Below are 19,003 nucleotides of genomic sequence, written 5' to 3' on the forward strand. Positions count from 1 at the left end.
TATATATAAATGTACATATACATTTATAAATATTGTGATAAATCCGATTAAATTTGTCTTCATTAACAATATATACTTGGGCAGTTTGGATATCTCATGTTGGGTCATTGTGGCGAGAATCTATCTTAAATAAATAAATACTCGATACTTCTCTCGTGGGTACACTTCTACCGAAAATATCGCAAGTCGTTGATCGTATATGTCTTTCATTGGTCCCTCGTGAAAAGTCTTATTTGCGGTCTTTGATTGAGCACCGTTTATTCCAAACTCGTCACAATTACCATTAAACATGAATGAAGAAAAGGAAAAATTACGCGTGAACGATGCCTTTTCCGTTCTTCGTCCGAAACATCGAGCCAGAATGCCTGGCACGAAACAAACGACGCGGCTCATCGATAATTCATTACCATCTTCCATCAATTTCTTATCTTGGCATGCTCTACGATCCGCGAGGGATCGCCCCTCGTAATCTCTCTGATGGAATCAGCTTGCGGTTTGACGAGGGAAAGGGAATGCGCGCTATGGATTATGACTCGGCAAACTCTCTTTTTCTGATATTTTATACAAGGTATTTCTAAATAAGTACGAAAAATTTTAGGAAATTATTCTTTGTCAAAAATGAAGAGGAATTTTTTATATAAACATATATTCTTATATCCCTCCCTTAGGAGGAGTCATATTTTTTTTTAAAGGAGAGATAAAACTTAAGTTTTTTTTCCAAATTTTGAACAAGTTAGAAAAATGAAATTTAGTAGACATTTTCTAGTAAAAAAAATATTTATTAATATCTTTTATAAACAAAAATTTTTCCATATAGTAGTACAATCTTCCAAGAGGTATCTTGAAGACGTCCAGAGGATATCTTTTTAAGGACGTCCTTCGGATAAATGTGCTATATGGATTATTTTTACCTCTCCCCTTGAAGAAGTGTAACTTTTTAAAGAGGAGTATAGGTCTACATATTTTTTATATAAAACTCTCCTTAATTTTCAACAAAGAATTATCTCCTAAAATTTTTCGCACTTATTTAGAAATAACCTATATAAAACCATTTAGATATGAGATATTTCAAATACAATACTATGTATCGGTAAAATATTTCGCGAATTCAATTACGTGAAAAATATTTAAATATATCTGAATGTGTTGTATTTATATCGTTTTCTACCGTTCTATATATTGTCCATTTTTACTAAAACTTTAAATCAATTTTCTGTTACTTAAATTATTACGACAAATTTAGGAACGCTTTAATCTGCAATCTCTAATTTCGTGATTGTATTGAGAACCCTGTAATCGAATTAATTTCAACGACTCCAATTCGAAAGAATTTACTAATTTAGCAGAGAATTAAAATGATTCCATTGCAATAGCCAACGGGATAATAACTTATTACCAGATTCACGAAAAATCGAGATAAAAGAATCGTAGAAATTAATTAATGCAAATCCAATAATTGCTTACATTTCGTTCTATTAAATGAACTACACAATTGGACGCGTCGAATGACATAATTATGATAATTACGTTCTTACATAAATAAAAAAATGTCGGCACTGTGCATTCATCATATCTTTTTTTTTTGTAGAAAAGACATGATGAAAGTATCGCGGAAGCAGGAGACACTCTTTGACTACCTTCATTTTTCATAAATTTTTAGCCACAGATACGATTTTTCACGAACCTGGGAAGTGCACTTCCGGGTTTGAAAAATGCTATTCGCGAAAGAAAATTTACGGACGGCCGTAACAGCGTTGTTAGCTGCAGTAAGAAACCGGTTTCAAGAAGATAAGACAGGAATCCACTTTAAGACAATGTACTTCTCTATTATTGGACAACAGGAAACTGCCAATATCGAAATTATACGATTTATGAAAGAATCACCGAAATAATTACATAATATATACGCTGTATATTCATAATCTATTCTTATTAACATTAATTACTTATTTATATTATAAAATCTATATCTGGAAACGTAATCAATCATACCTTAATCCTCTCTCTATTTAAAAAAACATATGTAACAATTAAAATAGCAATTAAATAAATTAATAGTGAATACTTTACAGACCAATTATAATTTTTGCAGACTTGACAAAAATGCTGCTTAAGAATAAAGAAGCAGAAATAAAATGGCAATTACATATAAGTATTTACATATAATTACATATAAGTATATGTAAAGATAGTGAGTAATAGAAGTACTTTAATATCTATGTTGCAGCTTGCAATAAAACATACTATGGCGATGTGGGGAAGACGTACGATCTGGAATTGCATCGACCGAAGGAAGATAAGGTGCCTTACATTTGCAAGCTTACCTTCAACGCGCCAGGTGACGATTTCGGTGATATCGTGCAGGTGAGTCGTTGAAACATTTGAGACATCCAATTATTGGATATGAGAAGATATTCAATATTCTGTTATGTAAAAAGCGTCAGACGATTTATTCATGTACTATCAAAAAGAGCGCGACTGGGAAATTTTGCAATAAATTACGCTACACTGAATCAAACTTTAATTATAGTATGCATTAACGAAGTAACGAATAGTTCGATGAAGAAACGAAGAAAACAGAATGGCGTTGGATTTATGTAACAAATTAAATTCTGAATACTTAAGTTTTTATCGAATCGTATATATATATTAAGAAAATTGTGCAGAGAGTCTCAACAAATGATTATCTTTCTCGCACAAGCAGAACGGTTACTTTCGGGAAATGCGTTTCTCGAATTCTTCTCTCTCGATGGAAAAGTTTTAAATAAATTATGTAGCCAATCGCAAACCAGTTACATTGGATAAAGAAAATTTGAATTTTAACTCTCCGTCAGTAATGTGAAATTTTTGTCCTTCGTACACAACCTGTCTTCAGTACAAACTTTTATATTGTATCTAATTTCATATTTTAAAAATTTAAAACAATTTTTACAAGATGTCTCGTAAGAAATTGCTGAAACTAATTTTAAACGTACATAGGGAATAGAAAGAATAAAATAAAATATAAAATATTTTTTAATAAAGTACATTTTATTTAAATATAAAGTACAGTCATAAATATTGTATCATTTGATAAATGTTTGAAAATAAAATGCCAAATATATCGCATTTTTTTCAACAAAAAAAACGTTAAATAAATTTCTATAAATTTTCGAAATACTATATCGTTAAGTATTTAGCATTTTGAAAATATATATCACTAAGATTGGCAATATTTTTATAAACATTTACTAAATAAATATAAAATAACTAAATATAAAGTAACTGATAATAAAAATAATTCTGATTGCTTTTACTTTATATATAAATAAAATTGCCAAACATCCTCTATTAAAAAATATTTTATTTTTCCTATTCTCTATATACGTTTAGAAATAACAGCTGACTACTTTCAGTAACTTCTTATCGGACATGTGTGTGATATTTGTAATTATGAAAGCTTTAACAATAATTTTTACTATCATATAGAAATTGGATTATATTTTATTTATTTTTTACAAAATTTATTTATCAGAATTTGTAATAAAAAAATCAACTATGTCTTTAAAGTTCAACCTGTTCAATATTCTAGGCAAGGAATTAATGATTGACATAACAATTAACAATTCCGAAACATTAACAATTCCGAAAAACGTCACTTTTACTGATTCATTTCTCGTATGGCAATGAAGGAAATTATTTTTATTCGGCTCTCGTTGAGGAATTAAAAGTGGAATTTTTAATTCGGTCGCGTCTCTTCCGACGATTACATGAAACTGAAAAACTACCGTACACCGAGTTTCCGAGAGCGCGAAAACTTTGTCGAGTGCACAAAAACTCTTTTGCCTCCAGCTGTCGAATTATTTGCGCAGCAATATTTGCTAGCTTTCTCATATCTGCATAGCGCAAGTCATGAGAATCCCTTGTACATGCCGGTGGTCTGCGTACAGATGTTTACTGGTCGTCAAAGAAGCCGCAACCACGCTAAAAGTCACAATGATGTAAAACAAAAATGTGCGGCAGCCAGGCAGAATTGCATCTGACAATATACTTAAGTTAACACAATTCATGAGTTTCTGCTTATTCCTCTACCTGAATATCATTTATTTTAATTACGTATACATGAATAACAAAATAAAAAAGTTTTTAAGAAATAGTAATAAAAAAATAGTATAAATAATTAAGATTTAATTGATGATCACATAATCTTAAAGTATTTCATTATTGATATAATTCTTAGGCAATTCATGCATTATTCATAATAAGTACTTCAAATCTTTATCACATCGACGTTCACGCCTGCAAACTGCTTTCTATCACTGTCAAAGCGAGACTTGCCGATGTTTTAATCGCGTAGGGTGGACGGGCGGAATGAAAAACTGTACCGACTATCAATTGCTGACAGTTTGAGCAATGGTCGATGACGCCGATACGAATTTATTTGCTTGGCATCGTGTAAAAAAGAAGTTTCTACAGTAACATCACTCATTCGTTTTATTTTCGACTACGGAACTTAGTCGTTAAAGTTGTATGGAATACAAACAAAAGAAATATTTAAAAAATTTTAATTAAAAAAAAATGGAAAATATGTATTTAGTAAAACAAGTGTCATTTCTGCAGGAAATTTCACAAGTTACCATAAATTAAAATATGAGATTTTAGCAACCTTCTTTTAAGTTTTGCTCTCTTGCATTACATTAATTTTTTTTACGATACCACTCAGAAATTCTGTCTCTTAACTTAAGTAATAGGGCCATGACACACAAAAAGACTTTGGCAGTAAAACGTAAGCAAATCCAATAGTCTTGGGTCACAAACCTTGTTATGCTCGATCCATAATCTTGCTTTAAAGAAGCCTCAAGTTATAAGTCAAAGGCATTAAGTGATAATAATTTTTGTCTTTAAATTGTTTTTGCGTAATCTTTAGGCTTTAATCGTTAGATTTAAGCGAATTGCAAAACCCAATTTTTACGGCTTAAAAGCATAAGTTCTGCGATCGGTATATCATCATTTAAAACTTAGAGCTTACGGTTTACGGCTTCTTAAATTGTTGTGAACGTAATCATATGTTGATTTCCTTCTTATGTTTTATTTCTTATGTTTTACAACTTATGCTTTTTGTGTACAAATGATCCTTACTTATCATTTGTTCGACGATAAGTTTCACGACATGTTTTTTTATTGCAGTTGACCTTCGATAGCTTTACTCTAGGCAAATTCGTATCGTTCACCGCGGCAGGATGTCCCGACGGGTCCCTGCAAATCTCGGAAGTGGAGCGTCCTGACGTCGGCGGACTTTGGTGTGGCACGTCTTGGGGACCCGCAATCTACTACAGCGAAACACCCAGCGTCTCGATCATCCTCAAGCTACTCAGGCTCAGCAAAGATCAGACGGGATTCAACTTCGACTTTAGAATGGCGTACAAGATGATCAAGAAGTCCGACGCGGTGGTACGCTACGGAAATCCCTTCGTCGGTAGGTGATCAGTTTTCGATTACAAATTTCGAGCACGTTTATCGAAGCTTAGTCCACGTACACGTTCGACGTTTATCCTGCAATAAATTTCGATAAGCATCGTATATTATTTGAATTGAAATTAATTTCGGAATAAGTTAGAATAAGTTATTTTCAATTTACAAATATTGTCTGACTAAAATTTAACAAAACTTTTTATTTGTTACGATTTATTCTATTTTACATAAATTGTTATTACTATTATTATTTTAAACTATATGTATATTATTAAAAATTTTTAATATAGAAAATATTATAGACTATTACGTTATTTTTATTGTCTATAATATATTGTCTATAATACGTTATATAATATGAAATTATAATTATATATTTATATTTTTTACTCTTTGGGATTTTATAAAATATATAAGCCTTCCGATTTTAAAGACATTTATTTGTGACAGTTTTAATGTATGTTTTAATTCAACTATACAAATTCTCATCTTGATTGATTAATAACACTCGAATATATTTCCCGAGTAAATACTTGAGGGATTATTCCAAGTTTGTACTTATCCTGTTCGCAAAATTGCACGGCGATTAAAATTGCGCAGACAAAGAATTTCCCGATATTTTCGCCGATGATTAAAATTCCAATGTCACGTGGTCAGGAATAACACAGGTCGTCGGGACGCCGGCGTCGACCGAGCGCACGTCCGCGGAGTACGCGAACACGTCGATGGCGATGCCGGTGCAAATGGTCGAGCAACACGTGCCATCACCTACGAAACCAAGCTCCGAGCAGTTCTTAGGGGACCTAATATCCGGGACTTATTGCTCCCGTATATTCACCGACTGCGACCGGAAGAAGTGCAGATTGCAGTCGCCTAACTTTCCCGGTCTCTATCCTCGCAATCTCACCTGTTATTACGCGGTAAGGCTCGCTTAAATTATTGTCGTACTTGGCAAAACGTGGTGCGCTTTTGTCCTATATTGTAATTAAAAAAAAACATTATAAAATAATAATAATGATTCAAATAATATTTGTAATATATTCGTATAATATAAAACGAGAAAAAAAGGCTGTATAAGAATTAAATCATATAAATGTAAAAATTAAATTAATATAAGCCGATATAAGATATATATTTTTTTATTATAATAAATAATTTGATACATATGTATTAAATTATTTATTATAATGAAGTAATAATTTTAAAAACGTATATCTTGTGTCAGCCTATATTGGCTTAATTTTTATCTTTATATGATTTATTATTAATAATGTTAATATCATAGTAAATTTGTCGTAGATATTTCTGCAGTTGTACAGAATTTTTAACAGTAACGCGCAATCTCGGTAACAATACACAAAAAATTGGCTGCTCATTAGGGAAACGCTTTCGTCGTGTCGGATGTATCGTTAGCATAATGTATCATCGTCCGAATTAATTTGCTCGTTGTCGAGCAGATGCGCGGCAGTGATATATGATCGACATAGTCAGACGGGGAGCCTCTCCCTAGAGTCTTGACACCGCTCATATTTCTGTTTCAAGCAGACACACCTGCGGCGGAGAGAGAAAAGTCGTAAAAATGACTCCCTTTCTCTCATACGCGGTTAACGAATTTTCGGACGGTCTCTTGCCTGTAACCATTATTTTCTCTTAACATCTCACGGCACCGCGCAGGTTTGCTGCCCCTTTTCGTCACGTAAATCAACGCGAACGACGAGTTTCTGGTCGGTATAATTTTTTTTTCACAGGAAAGATTCAAAATTGGTCAGTAGCCAAGCACAAAGTTGCTAAACGCGAGCAAAACAGACTGGCGATGTTTTTACAAGAAATTGGAAAGGCGCCACCAAACTTTGTTTTTATCGTAAATTTAATTAAAAAGAATAGAAGAAATTTAAAATTCTTTCTTCCTTTTTATTATTCTCTTTCAGTTTTATTCTTCTTTCCTTATTCTCTTCTCACTTGTCTACTAGCGTTGGTAAATAATCAATTTTATTTCATATAAAAGCTGTAATTTATCATCAAATAAAAACCACTGGTAATAATGTCAACGTCCTTGATGTATTATTGGGAATCGACGTCGCGAAACTAATCAACCTTCTATTCAGTCATTCCGGAGTCGATAGGTGAAATAGGTGAAGATTCTGCTAGAATTTACGGCCTCCGTTTCAATGCTGGAGATGGTCATTTATTCTTCTCGTATACAACTAGACAGACAGACAGACACTCGTGGGACTTGCACTAGATAGACTTCGATTACGAGAGGAAGCAATTTTCATCGGTGTATTTCTACCGAAAGTTTATCTTATTCAGAAACTCTGTTACAACTCTGTTCTATTCTATTATATCGCACACTAACTCAGCACGATGGAGTTATCGATATCTAGATATAGATCGATTCAACAATTTGTTATTGTCATTTGTTAATCATTCTACTTTTAATCTTTAGACTGTCGGGAAAGTCATTTTTGTGGCTTTTGAGTGTAGTTAGTATTGAAAATAACACTATTTTTGGTGTTATTTTCAATACTAATATTGTATTAAACATAACTGTATACATGTTTCTCAAAATATATTTAAAAAATATAAGTATTGAAAAATATACAAAAAAAATTAAAATATATTAAAAAATTATAAAATAAAAATTATAAAATAAAGAAGTAAAAAAATACAAAAAATTTAAAAAAATACAAAAAATACAAAAAAATTTTTAAACCAAACAAAAAAGAAAAGTCAAAAAGGAGCTACAAATTTTCTACGTTCATGTCATTAACTTTGAATAAAGGAAAATTCTGAGTCTATACGTTTATGTTGTCAATATTGCGCTTAGAGCTCGAAATTTTATTAATCTATGCTCAGAATTGGAATCAGCGATACCAAAAATCCCCAAAATATACTATTTTTGAGAAAATAAACATTTTTTATATTTAATTGTATGTCCTTGCCGGAAAAGCCACTTTTGTGACTCTGCACAAATCTCGAAATTTTACACCATGTGTATGTTACTTATACAGAAAAATTTTTGAAAAAAAAGAATCACTATTTTAATGAAAAAATGTCGGTAGTTTAAAGATCAATCGCAAAGTGTATGTGTAAAATTTAAAATTTATTTTTATATTTAATATATATAACTGTATACAATTTGTTTTAATAGAGCACTATTTGTTATTCTAATTGTAAGAAAAATTATTATTATCGAACGACATTTTTCAAGAAAGAATAAACAATTAATTCATTTTATTACTGAAACTTTGTAATGAATCCATTAAATCTATTTAAAATATATTTTTTAAATAAAAGAAATTAAATGAAATTTTTAAAAATAAGAACTTCGACTTTGCATATGAAAAATGAGTAAAAAAAATTTAAATTGATGCTAATATTCGGTGTAAAATCTTATAACACTTACATTTACATTTATATTTGAATTTCAGCGATGTCGCTGAAGGAATATAAATGAAATCATGCTACGCTGTGCATAAATGCAACACACGAGATGCATTTAAAGATTACGATAAGAAATTCTATCATGCGACAAGAATAGAAATTTCGTATAGGTACGAATAGACTGATTCATATTTCGTGTAGGTGAGACAGCACGAGGTGCCTGCGGGCAAGCATGCTTTAATACACGTAAAACAGCCCCGAGGCCAATTGGTAGCTGTAAGAGCGCGACCAGCAACTCAGGCCGAGGCGCCACCTCGGGAATTGCGTCTCTGGCAAGATTGCGACGTCGTTCAGGTACGTAAAACCACAGCGAAAATTGGATTAGCTGTTATAAATTCGAGACAGAAACAGAGAAAGAGAAAACATCCGGCTGTAACGCTGAGCAACGTGACCAGTATACTAAGCAGTCGCGCTACTTTTGCATAGTGATCTCCTGCCAGAGAAAGAAACTTTCAGTTTTGCATTCTTTGTCACTATTGAGAAAAACCAAATGCGAGGTACTTTCATCCCAATAGACGGAGTCGAATGTAATCGCGAATCAAAGAATTAAACGCAGCCACACAAGTTTAACTAAACACCCCTGCGGTGATTTATTCTGGGTGAGGGCTCTGCAAGGCTTCCTGCCCGTTTCTTTTAAGATAATTCGCTATGCCTTCCAAAAGTATAAAATTTTTTTTACTAATATTGTTAATATAATGTTGAATTTTTTACAATCGGGTGATCTTAAAATATAACATTTAATGATTAGTGAAATAATTTTTATGATTATTAATAATTATTATTATTAATAATTAATAAATAATTTCTTTAACGTTAAACATAATTTGGTAAAAATATGTTCACTTATTGTAATAATTGAACGAATTAAATATCGTTATTAAATATCGAAAATTACGTCGATTTCATATAATCTTCGTAGTTGGAAACTTGATCTAAATACGAAACTTTATTGTATCATTATCTATTCCTTCGAGAACAGAGAAATTTGTCTTTATAGGACTACGTAACAGTGTATGATGGATACACCACAAGGGAGCCCGTAATCTTAAAATTTTGTGGCGGTGGGGAGCCGGTGCCGGAGGCCATCAGCAGCGGTCCGGAAATCCTTGTGGAGTTTACTACCTCTCCTTATGGCACCTTCTTACATCCGACGCCTCCCCATTCTCTACATGGGTTTCAATTAGAAGTGCAAGTACGTGAGCAAGCTCTCTCCATAAATTGCATAATGGCCACCTTAATTAATGTCTAACGTGTCCGTTCCTACTTAATCACCTCTAAAATTCAATGTTTTAGGTATAAATATAACATAACTTCAGGAAAAGAACTTTGGAAAATAAACTGCGTCTTGCATGAAAACGTTTTGATATTTTATACTATTTAATTGATTACACTGATTGACAAAATTTCACATTTCTTATGTTAAATCTGATAGGATGTTTCTTATAATATTTTCCCCACTGATTTCACAAATCTGTTTCCCAAATTTATGAGAAGAGCAAAGTTATAAATATAACATGCATTTACAAATTCTTCTATTATATCTTTTACTTACAATTAGATAAATAGATGATTTATAGGAAAGAATTATTGATTTCCCACTAAAAATATAAAAGGCTTTAAATAAAAATAAATCATTTTAATAAAAAAAAAATCTTCATACAAAGAAGTTATTATTAAATAAAATGTAAATTTAGTAGTTGTTATTAATTAAAATGTAAATTTTTAAAGGAGAGATATTGGTTTCCAAAAATTGGAGCTTGTAGGATAAATTTTAACTTAATTTTTAAAATCACAGCACGAAAAGATAATATATAAGAATTAACCAAAATCACTCAATTAACAAAATTATTGTTGATCAGTATTATCAATTAAAGCAACAAAATGTCGAGTGAAGAAAAATTTTTATATTTATCGCGATAAAGGTAAAACGAAATTAATTTTATTTTATATTTCTAGCAAAGTAACTCTCATCTTTAAAAGATTGAAATAAATAATTATTTTCGTATTACCGAAAAAGTCGTTTAGGTACTACTTTTATCTCGTTGATCGCACATAAAATCTAACGAGCTTCCGCTCGTTGAAGCAGAAACAACAATATCACAGACATTTGTGTAACTCTGTATAAAATTTCCTAACGACACACCGCAGCGAATGCATTCGCATCAGATAGAACTGTGAACACGCAATCGCTCGACCAATTCGAATTCACCCCTCCGGCAAGGGAGGGTGAAGCCCGGTTTTACCGAGACTGCACACAACATGAACGCGCGTCGGCTTCCAGGTCACGTTCGTAGACGCCGAATCACCGACCTATGCCAAGAATAAGCGTTGCGAATTCTGGCTAAGGGGCACAGGTGGCGGCATCCTGGCATCGCCACGTCACTCACTGCCAAGAAACAGCACCTGCCTGTATCATCTTCGTGGAGCTGGTCCCACTTTGCCGAGTCCGACGCCGCCGCGCCCACTACCAAAGTTTCCAGAACAAAGACCGGGTACAGTCTGGAGAAGACCAGCCCCGAGACCACCGCAGCCGCAATTCCGCGTCTGGCTATCTATCCTCAAATTCCACGTAGGCACCAGTCTGTCTAGCACCGACGAGGATTGCTCGACGACGCTGATGGTCTGGGATGGCGAGATGATGCCGTTATCGGAATGTAACGATGTTGCTTGGTAAATGATAACAAGTTTCGATTTGGCTATTAGGAGAGATATTTCTTATTTTATTTTATTTTATGTTAAGGGAATTACCTTATTTTACTTTCAGATTGATTATTACTTTCAGATTGATTATTATTATCACGTCAATTTTAGGAAAAATAGTATCGAAAAGACAAAAACAACTGTTGAGGGTTTTCGAAATACTGTACACTAATTTTTTGCTTAATTTCCTTAATTCTATGAAAAGATCAATTTTTTACTTTAAAATGCATTTTGATTCATTTCGATGCAATTTTTTTCGAGATATACCAATTTAAAGATAATTCTTTTCCCATGTAACGAACTATCCAACAAAATTTTACCCTTTTTTTGCAACACGAGTGACTGTCATTTCCGATGTATTTTTGCCTGTTGAACATGAATCCGTTAAAAATTGACGAAGATGTCCCAATACGTTGAAAAGGTAAAATAGAATCGAAATTCGAGTCAACGAGCCTTTTTTTTAATGAAAAATTGATGAAAAAGATATTCTAACGCATTAAAGAGGTAAATTCAATCGAAATTCGAAGCGAATCAAACAATGGTTTTTTGTTACATTTTTAAATTTGGCAATCACGTCACAATTTTTTGGCCCCTTTAATGCCATTTTTCTCAAAATTGTAACGTGACAGTCAACTTTTGCCAACAGATTTATGTTTAACAGGCAAAAATACAATGGAAATAACTATTCGCACTCGTATTGCAAAATGATGTTTCAGAGTTATTAAATGTTTCGTCAATTTTATTGTGACACCCTCTCTTTCTTATTTATTTATTAATGATTAATATATTAATTTTCTTAATCTTTGATGATTTTCTCAATTACCAACGTCTAGTGTTTGTGAAAAGAACTACAGATTCAACATTTGTTTCAGTGAAAAGGAACGTCAACGTTACGCTGAAAGAATGGGCGATCCAATTCAACCCGTTCTTGCGCGTCCCTCGAGCAATACCACATTGTTAGCGAGATATTGTAAGGACAAAGTGCCGAAGACTTGCGATCATGCTATTCTACAAAACACCAGTCGTCCGTGTTCTTTAGTAGAAAGTTTCGTCTCCTCTGGCAGTAGTCTAACTATAGAAATGCGTATGATCGAGTCGACAGCGCTCAGGCAAGTATTTAGTTTTTATTTATTTTAACATGCTTATTAGCATCATTATTAAATTAATATTTAATGTAACTTGTAATACTATTTCCGACTTCAATTTACGATTGCCTTTCAAGTCTGACAAATCGAATCGGCGCACAGTTTATAGAACTAAAAAATATATTTGAAAAATTTAATTTTTTCGAATATTAAATACCAACATCCGTTTCAACTATAAATATAGAATTCTTTCTTTTATTTGTAATATTTGTTTATCAATCTATTTTCTATTTATTTATTGCAGTATTTCATAAAATTTTTTCACTGCTGCTTAATATAGAAAACAAGCAATATCTTTTAGTATCACATTTTATTACAAAAAAAATAATTAAATTATCAAAGAAATTCTAATATTCTTAATACTAAAAGTGAAATTAATGTTCGAATTAAAGCATCACTTATATTCTAATTTAGTCAGATTCACTAGTCTACTTAAAACTTTTAATACCTGTTTGCAAAGTTATATAATTTTCATGGCTTATTCCTTAATTAATTATACTCTAGAAATTTGAATGAACAAGTGAGAAATATCAATATGTTATATTAGTCGTAGAATTAATATTTTATACATCAAAAAATGATATATTAATTCTCTTTAACATCGTTAGTTCCAATCATTATTTGAACATTTTTCGAAAAATAGAAAAGAATAATAAAAATTGAAAAGAGCATCCATGTGAATGCAACTTCAAATCTGTAGAAAATTCGAAAACTTGAAAGATACACCTAAGATGTACCTAAGATATAAGATATACCTAAAACGTTTTACAACGACTTTTTTATTTTAATCAAAAAATTGATCAAATAACTCGGGGATCAAATAACTCTGAAAAAAATCTCGAGCGAACGTATTGACGATTTGTATCGGCAAATAATAAAACGTTTAAGAAGCAGTGCTCCAACCTGTACTTGTCGTAATCTCGTGTTTCACTTATCGATTTGCTTACAACATTGTCGGATCGAACCGCCGGAGAGTTACAAGCGAATGCGGAAACGTTTTATAGAAATACGACGCGCAATATCTGCTACGGTAACACGTTTCATTCGTTCGCCACCGCGTGATGTTACTTTCTCACTCCTCTCTCTCTCTCTCTCTCTCTCTCTCTCTCTCTCTCTCTCCTCCGTTACCTACATAGATTATTCATGAGAGATTCTCTCCCTTTTTCCTTTCCCTCACGCTGAAAGGATGGCGGAAATTCAGAGGAATGCCGAGACACGCGGCGACGGCGGCTTCCACATCCCATTTGCTTAATTTTACGCAGCTCTTTCCATCTTTTTTACTCCTCCTTCGCTTCTTTCCATCCGTGCGAAAGGTGTTACATTTATCTCTTGATTCGTTGCTCCACAAATATAAAAATTATTTAAATGAACTCGCGTGTCGCGCATGAGAAAATGTGAATTTTAATAACACGAAGAAGCAGATTTCATGAAAAATTTCAGGTGCGCTCGTATTTGCGTATCAATTTGTCGCGCTCACACCACATCGCGTTACGCGTTGTATCCATTCATGGATGTTAATCTAAATATAATGAAATAGCATGCTTTGTATGCTCCATTGAAAGCTTTTGTAGATAATTAATTTACAAATGGGGAGAGGAAAAAGTGCTGACAATCTGAAAACTGATTCAATATTATAACGGAATTGCTATTAAAAATGAGATTAAGCGCACTATTTGCGCGTATACATATAATAAAAATGTTCACCTCTGTTGAATGGTAATTAAATCGACCGATTACATCGGTCTTTGTGACGTTAATCGGCAGAGTATTCGCATCACTCCCTGTTATTTTCCGTCGTACTCGTGCACGATAATTTTGACGATCCTTCAACGCGGACAAAGATTCAGATCGGCGTTTGCCGATGAATAATTGAGAGTTGGTTTTTCCATGGCGGCGTGCCCGCCGATGACACACTCCGATTCACATTTCGCACGCGTTACATCCGTTTATCATGCCATGTCTGACGAGAGTATCTCCATGTCATCGTCCTCTTCCCTTTCTAACAATAAGTCTTTTTTCCCCTCTCGCACGTGTCTATCGATGTGTAGATACGGCGTGTTCGGGCGTGATAGCCGACAGTGAGTGACGTGCAATGCGGATGCATCGCACGGTCTAGTTAATCCTTTCCGCGCGAGGTAAAGCCTACCGGCGCGGCGCACGGCGCTTTATAATAAGCTCGAGCCGATTTAATAACATCTCCGCAACCGCCGGTGCAACGTCTCTCTTCAAGGCCCGCCGCCTTTCACAATCCGCTAGGGTTCGTCGATCTTCATCAGTGCACCGAACCCGCCTCCGGACAGGGGTGCCTATTAACCCTTTCTCGCGCGCTGTTATTGTCACGTTGATACATACGTTCCCGCATGAGGTTTATCATCATTCCCGGGTTTAATTTGTCGTTCGACGAAGTTGGAGATGTTGCGTTATCATTACGATGATGAAGATTTATCGATTATAAAATTTTTCTCTTATGTCTTTGTTTCGCGAATTAATCTTATAAATATATAAAATACATGGGGGGAAGAAACAAGAGGGCGTGGCTTCCTTAAATTTAAAGAGTAAAAATAATTACAAAAATATTTATTTACGAATTATGCTTAACGAGTACTCACAAGAAATTAATTTTGAAAAGAAGAAAGAATTATATTAATATAAAATTATATTAATATAAAAACAAATCTAATAATCCACACTACTTGACTATTTTTTCCTTCCCCCGAATTAAAAAATTTCAACATTTGGCCCTTCTTAAACAAAAAATTCTGTTGGCTACGGCCCAGATAGAATATATTTTTTTTATACATCTGATTAAATTTACTTTTCTTAAAATTTTATTTTAACATAAATTTATTAGTTTGATATGATTTTTTTCCAGACCTGTAAACTTTCGTGCTATGTATGAATTCGTCGATCTTCACCAGGATGGCGATCCTTACGGCAGCGGTCCGTGTTCTCGCATTTTCTACAGTCGGACTCGAGACCATTATTCAGATCGTAAGTTTCAAGGACCGCGCGACATATTCCTATATGGTCGTGGAGGATCGAAGAACATAAGGTAAGAGCTGTTATAATAGCAAATTAGAGATATCTTTAAGTAAAAAGAGACATTCCTTTGAATTTGCTTATCGAAATATGCATTGTTGTACAAGATTTTTATTAATTAATTTCAGTAATTGCCAAGTACGTGAATCTCGTGTATTGAAATTTATTATGAAATTTATAATATGATTGTGTAATAGCTTCTTTATTGATATTATTTATCTGTGATTAATTCATTTGCCGATACAGCGTTATAATGATAGTTAGATATTTATCGTCTATAATAAAATCGTATCGGTTTGGAATACCGTCATGAAAGCTAATGCAACGATATAATGACGCCATTATGATATCGTCAACTCGTTATCATTTGTCAATTCATAGTCCATTATTAACAGATCTACTATTAACAAACCGCATTGTGTCGTAGATCGGTTTGTCATAAATTGTATTATTCTTCCATATCTTCCTTTTATGATCGACGACTGGCATATTACGAAACTGAAGATAAGATTAAAATCGCAAACCCTACACGCTAAATGACGATTACAAAATGTACATGATGTGTATTGCTTAATCAAAAAGCCAAGTTTTATTATTTGTATTAGCTACTCTCTTATAAAAAAATTACATATGTAGATTAAAATGTTAAAATGTAAGTTTTTATTTACGAATATTATTATAAATCGATATTATAGAGTATTATCAGAATTATAAAACTTTTAAAGATGTTTTTTTATATTTGAAGACATAAAAAATATGTAAGATGCAATTTACAATTCCTAGTGATTCACTCTGTGTTTCGTATAATAAATTTATCGCGATTTATATTATTTTTCAAATCTTGAAATCTCGTGAAATTTTTACGTCGTTGCATATTATCGATGCATATTATTGAGATATATGAGGCAGAGACACGTAGCACGCACCTATGGGACGAACATATTATGCCTCGTCTTTGACGGTAAAGCCGCGCGTTCTTTTATTACTATTCACAGGATCGAATCTTCTACAATCTCGATAAAATATCAGTTAGACTGCAGCTTTACGACATTCATAAAACGAACTTCACGCCGTTAAACCGAAGTCTTCTTGCTAGCAAAATTTCTGTCATATTGTCCGATATTACACACACAGCTATATTTTTATCTTACTTATTATTTTTTTACATAATACTTTAGAAATGCGGTAAATCATCTTGCATTAAAAAATCCTCTACTACAGAACATAAATTTGCAACTAAGTTTTCTAAACTGAAAGTTTTGTTCAAATAAATATTTATTCACTGAACTATTAAATCACTTCTATGTATATTTACGAGACAGTAAAATCGATTGTATTTGATCTTTTTAATACTGATATTTGCATTTACCAAGAAATTCATTTCCAATCTAAGTAATGAAAAGCAGGAATGTTCTCTGGCAAGATAATCCAACCGCGATATCCTAAAAGAGACCAGGAATACGGTAATGGTGGTTGTACGTTGCCATGATCCACCCCCTAGAATCACTTTGGTCGCTTTTCAATTAACGAGCGTCCAACCTTCGATGCTCCTCGTAATCTTCCTGCAGTATCGATCACTGAGCCGATTCCTTTGCCTGGTTGGCAAGGCATGTAGATTCGATTAAATACTGAAAGTGCAGGCCAGAACTGGTTTTGCAGCTGCGTGTACCGCTTCGAAGGAGAACACGACGAGGTGGTGAAGCTGAGGTTCAACAAGCTTCTCAATGGAAATCGCACCTGCCGCAACATTGGTAACTCTGATTTCAATAGGCTGCTCTGCGTTGACTCTGAGAACTTCTCGGTTAAGGTGCGTAATTGAAACTTCCAGTAATTGCAATTAGTTCTATGCTAACTCTATTGTATGTCTCTCGTGCGAAAATAAAATTTTACTATCGATATATCATAAAATTATTGATTTGTTTGAACTATTGTGTATACGGTTTTGTAGATATTTGATATTACTTCAATTTGAACCTACAAAATTTGAAAACCTATATAAAAAAGAGGAATTGTTATGTATAGAACATTTTAAACAATAGCCTTTTGTGAGCTACGAATTATCTTGGAACAAATCATCTTGGAAAGTACGAGTTGAAAAGTTATCAGTGATAAACTTAGAGATACAATAGAAGTTACATAGAAGTATTAACAGGTGGCTTTGATCGAGTAATTAACGGTGGCTTTGCGATAGCAAGTATCAGCAATCTCCGAATCCAAACACGGTAAACCGAAGTAAACCGACAGGCTTCAAAGTTTCTAAGTAGTCAATACCGACATGAATCAGACTCAGACGTGTACCACGATGTCTTTCTATTAACTCGGTATTTAATAACGTAGATAAGACAGGTGGAATATGGTTTTGGAATCGTAATTCAACAAGATCTCGATTTATCAATTCGAGATTTTGTTTTTATGTGTATCCAAAGCATTTTTATTTAATAATTGCAAAGCGTTTTTAAAAAATAATAACAAGATCGCCCGAAATAATAACATTTATCTGAAATAGTTTCTTCATCGATGAAACGAACATATTGATCAAAAAATAATAAATTATGTTTTTTCGAGAATAAAGACGGTTAGATGCATCTACTGTCTGTTTATAGGTGCTTGATTTACCTTGGCCAAATGCGCCGCCCATCCAGCGAGATTGTCTCTGTTCGAATCGATCGTTACCCATCAATATCAAATCTACCTCTAATATTGTCGAGGTACATTTCAACATTCTATCTATGGACGCCTTGGATGATTACAACAATCTCTTCTTCGAGGGCACCTGGGACTTCGTCAAGACGATGCCTTGCATGCAGAAACGTAGAGTTAGAGGGCCGTCTGGTGAAATTAAATACACGCCACCAATCGACGATGACGAGGTAAACGAGATAAGCTTTAATGTTGTTCAAATTAATTTTTATTCATTAATCTTAAAAAAATATGAAGAGATAAATTATATTCGAAATCCATTTTCTCAATACATGGAAAACATTTAATAAACTACACTGAGAGAACAAAATGGTTGGAATAACCATAAATTAACTATAATTTATAGTCATTTTTTTGGGACAACCACAAAATAATTGTTTTGACCATATGAATTATAGCACTAACTTATGATTATAATAATCATAATATGTATTTAACTAATTGTATGGTAATCTTACACATAAATCATATTTACATATAGTAAATTATATTAAAATATTGTAATTATAATATATGTAAAGTTA

At 33.0% G+C, this 19,003-nt stretch overlaps 1 protein-coding gene across 1 annotated transcript in view; it reads left to right on the forward strand.

Annotated features, from left to right (window-relative positions):
• Positions 1 to 19,003, forward strand: part of LOC108695127 — a 43,892-nt gene that overhangs the window by 22,073 nt on the left and 2,816 nt on the right. Inside the window, exons 2-11 of the mRNA XM_018204886.1 lie at positions 2,228 to 2,364; positions 5,167 to 5,455; positions 6,109 to 6,371; positions 9,037 to 9,189; positions 9,893 to 10,087; positions 11,177 to 11,565; positions 12,468 to 12,704; positions 15,613 to 15,792; positions 17,439 to 17,586; positions 18,383 to 18,649. Coding sequence (XP_018060375.1) covers positions 2,228 to 2,364; positions 5,167 to 5,455; positions 6,109 to 6,371; positions 9,037 to 9,189; positions 9,893 to 10,087; positions 11,177 to 11,565; positions 12,468 to 12,704; positions 15,613 to 15,792; positions 17,439 to 17,586; positions 18,383 to 18,649 — 2,258 coding nt within the window. The remainder of the gene's footprint in view (positions 1 to 2,227; positions 2,365 to 5,166; positions 5,456 to 6,108; positions 6,372 to 9,036; positions 9,190 to 9,892; positions 10,088 to 11,176; positions 11,566 to 12,467; positions 12,705 to 15,612; positions 15,793 to 17,438; positions 17,587 to 18,382; positions 18,650 to 19,003) is intronic.

This window comes from Atta colombica, unplaced genomic scaffold (assembly GCF_001594045.1).
Source record: "Atta colombica isolate Treedump-2 unplaced genomic scaffold, Acol1.0 scaffold126, whole genome shotgun sequence".
In the NCBI taxonomy this organism is placed as follows: Eukaryota; Metazoa; Arthropoda; class Insecta; order Hymenoptera; family Formicidae; genus Atta; species Atta colombica.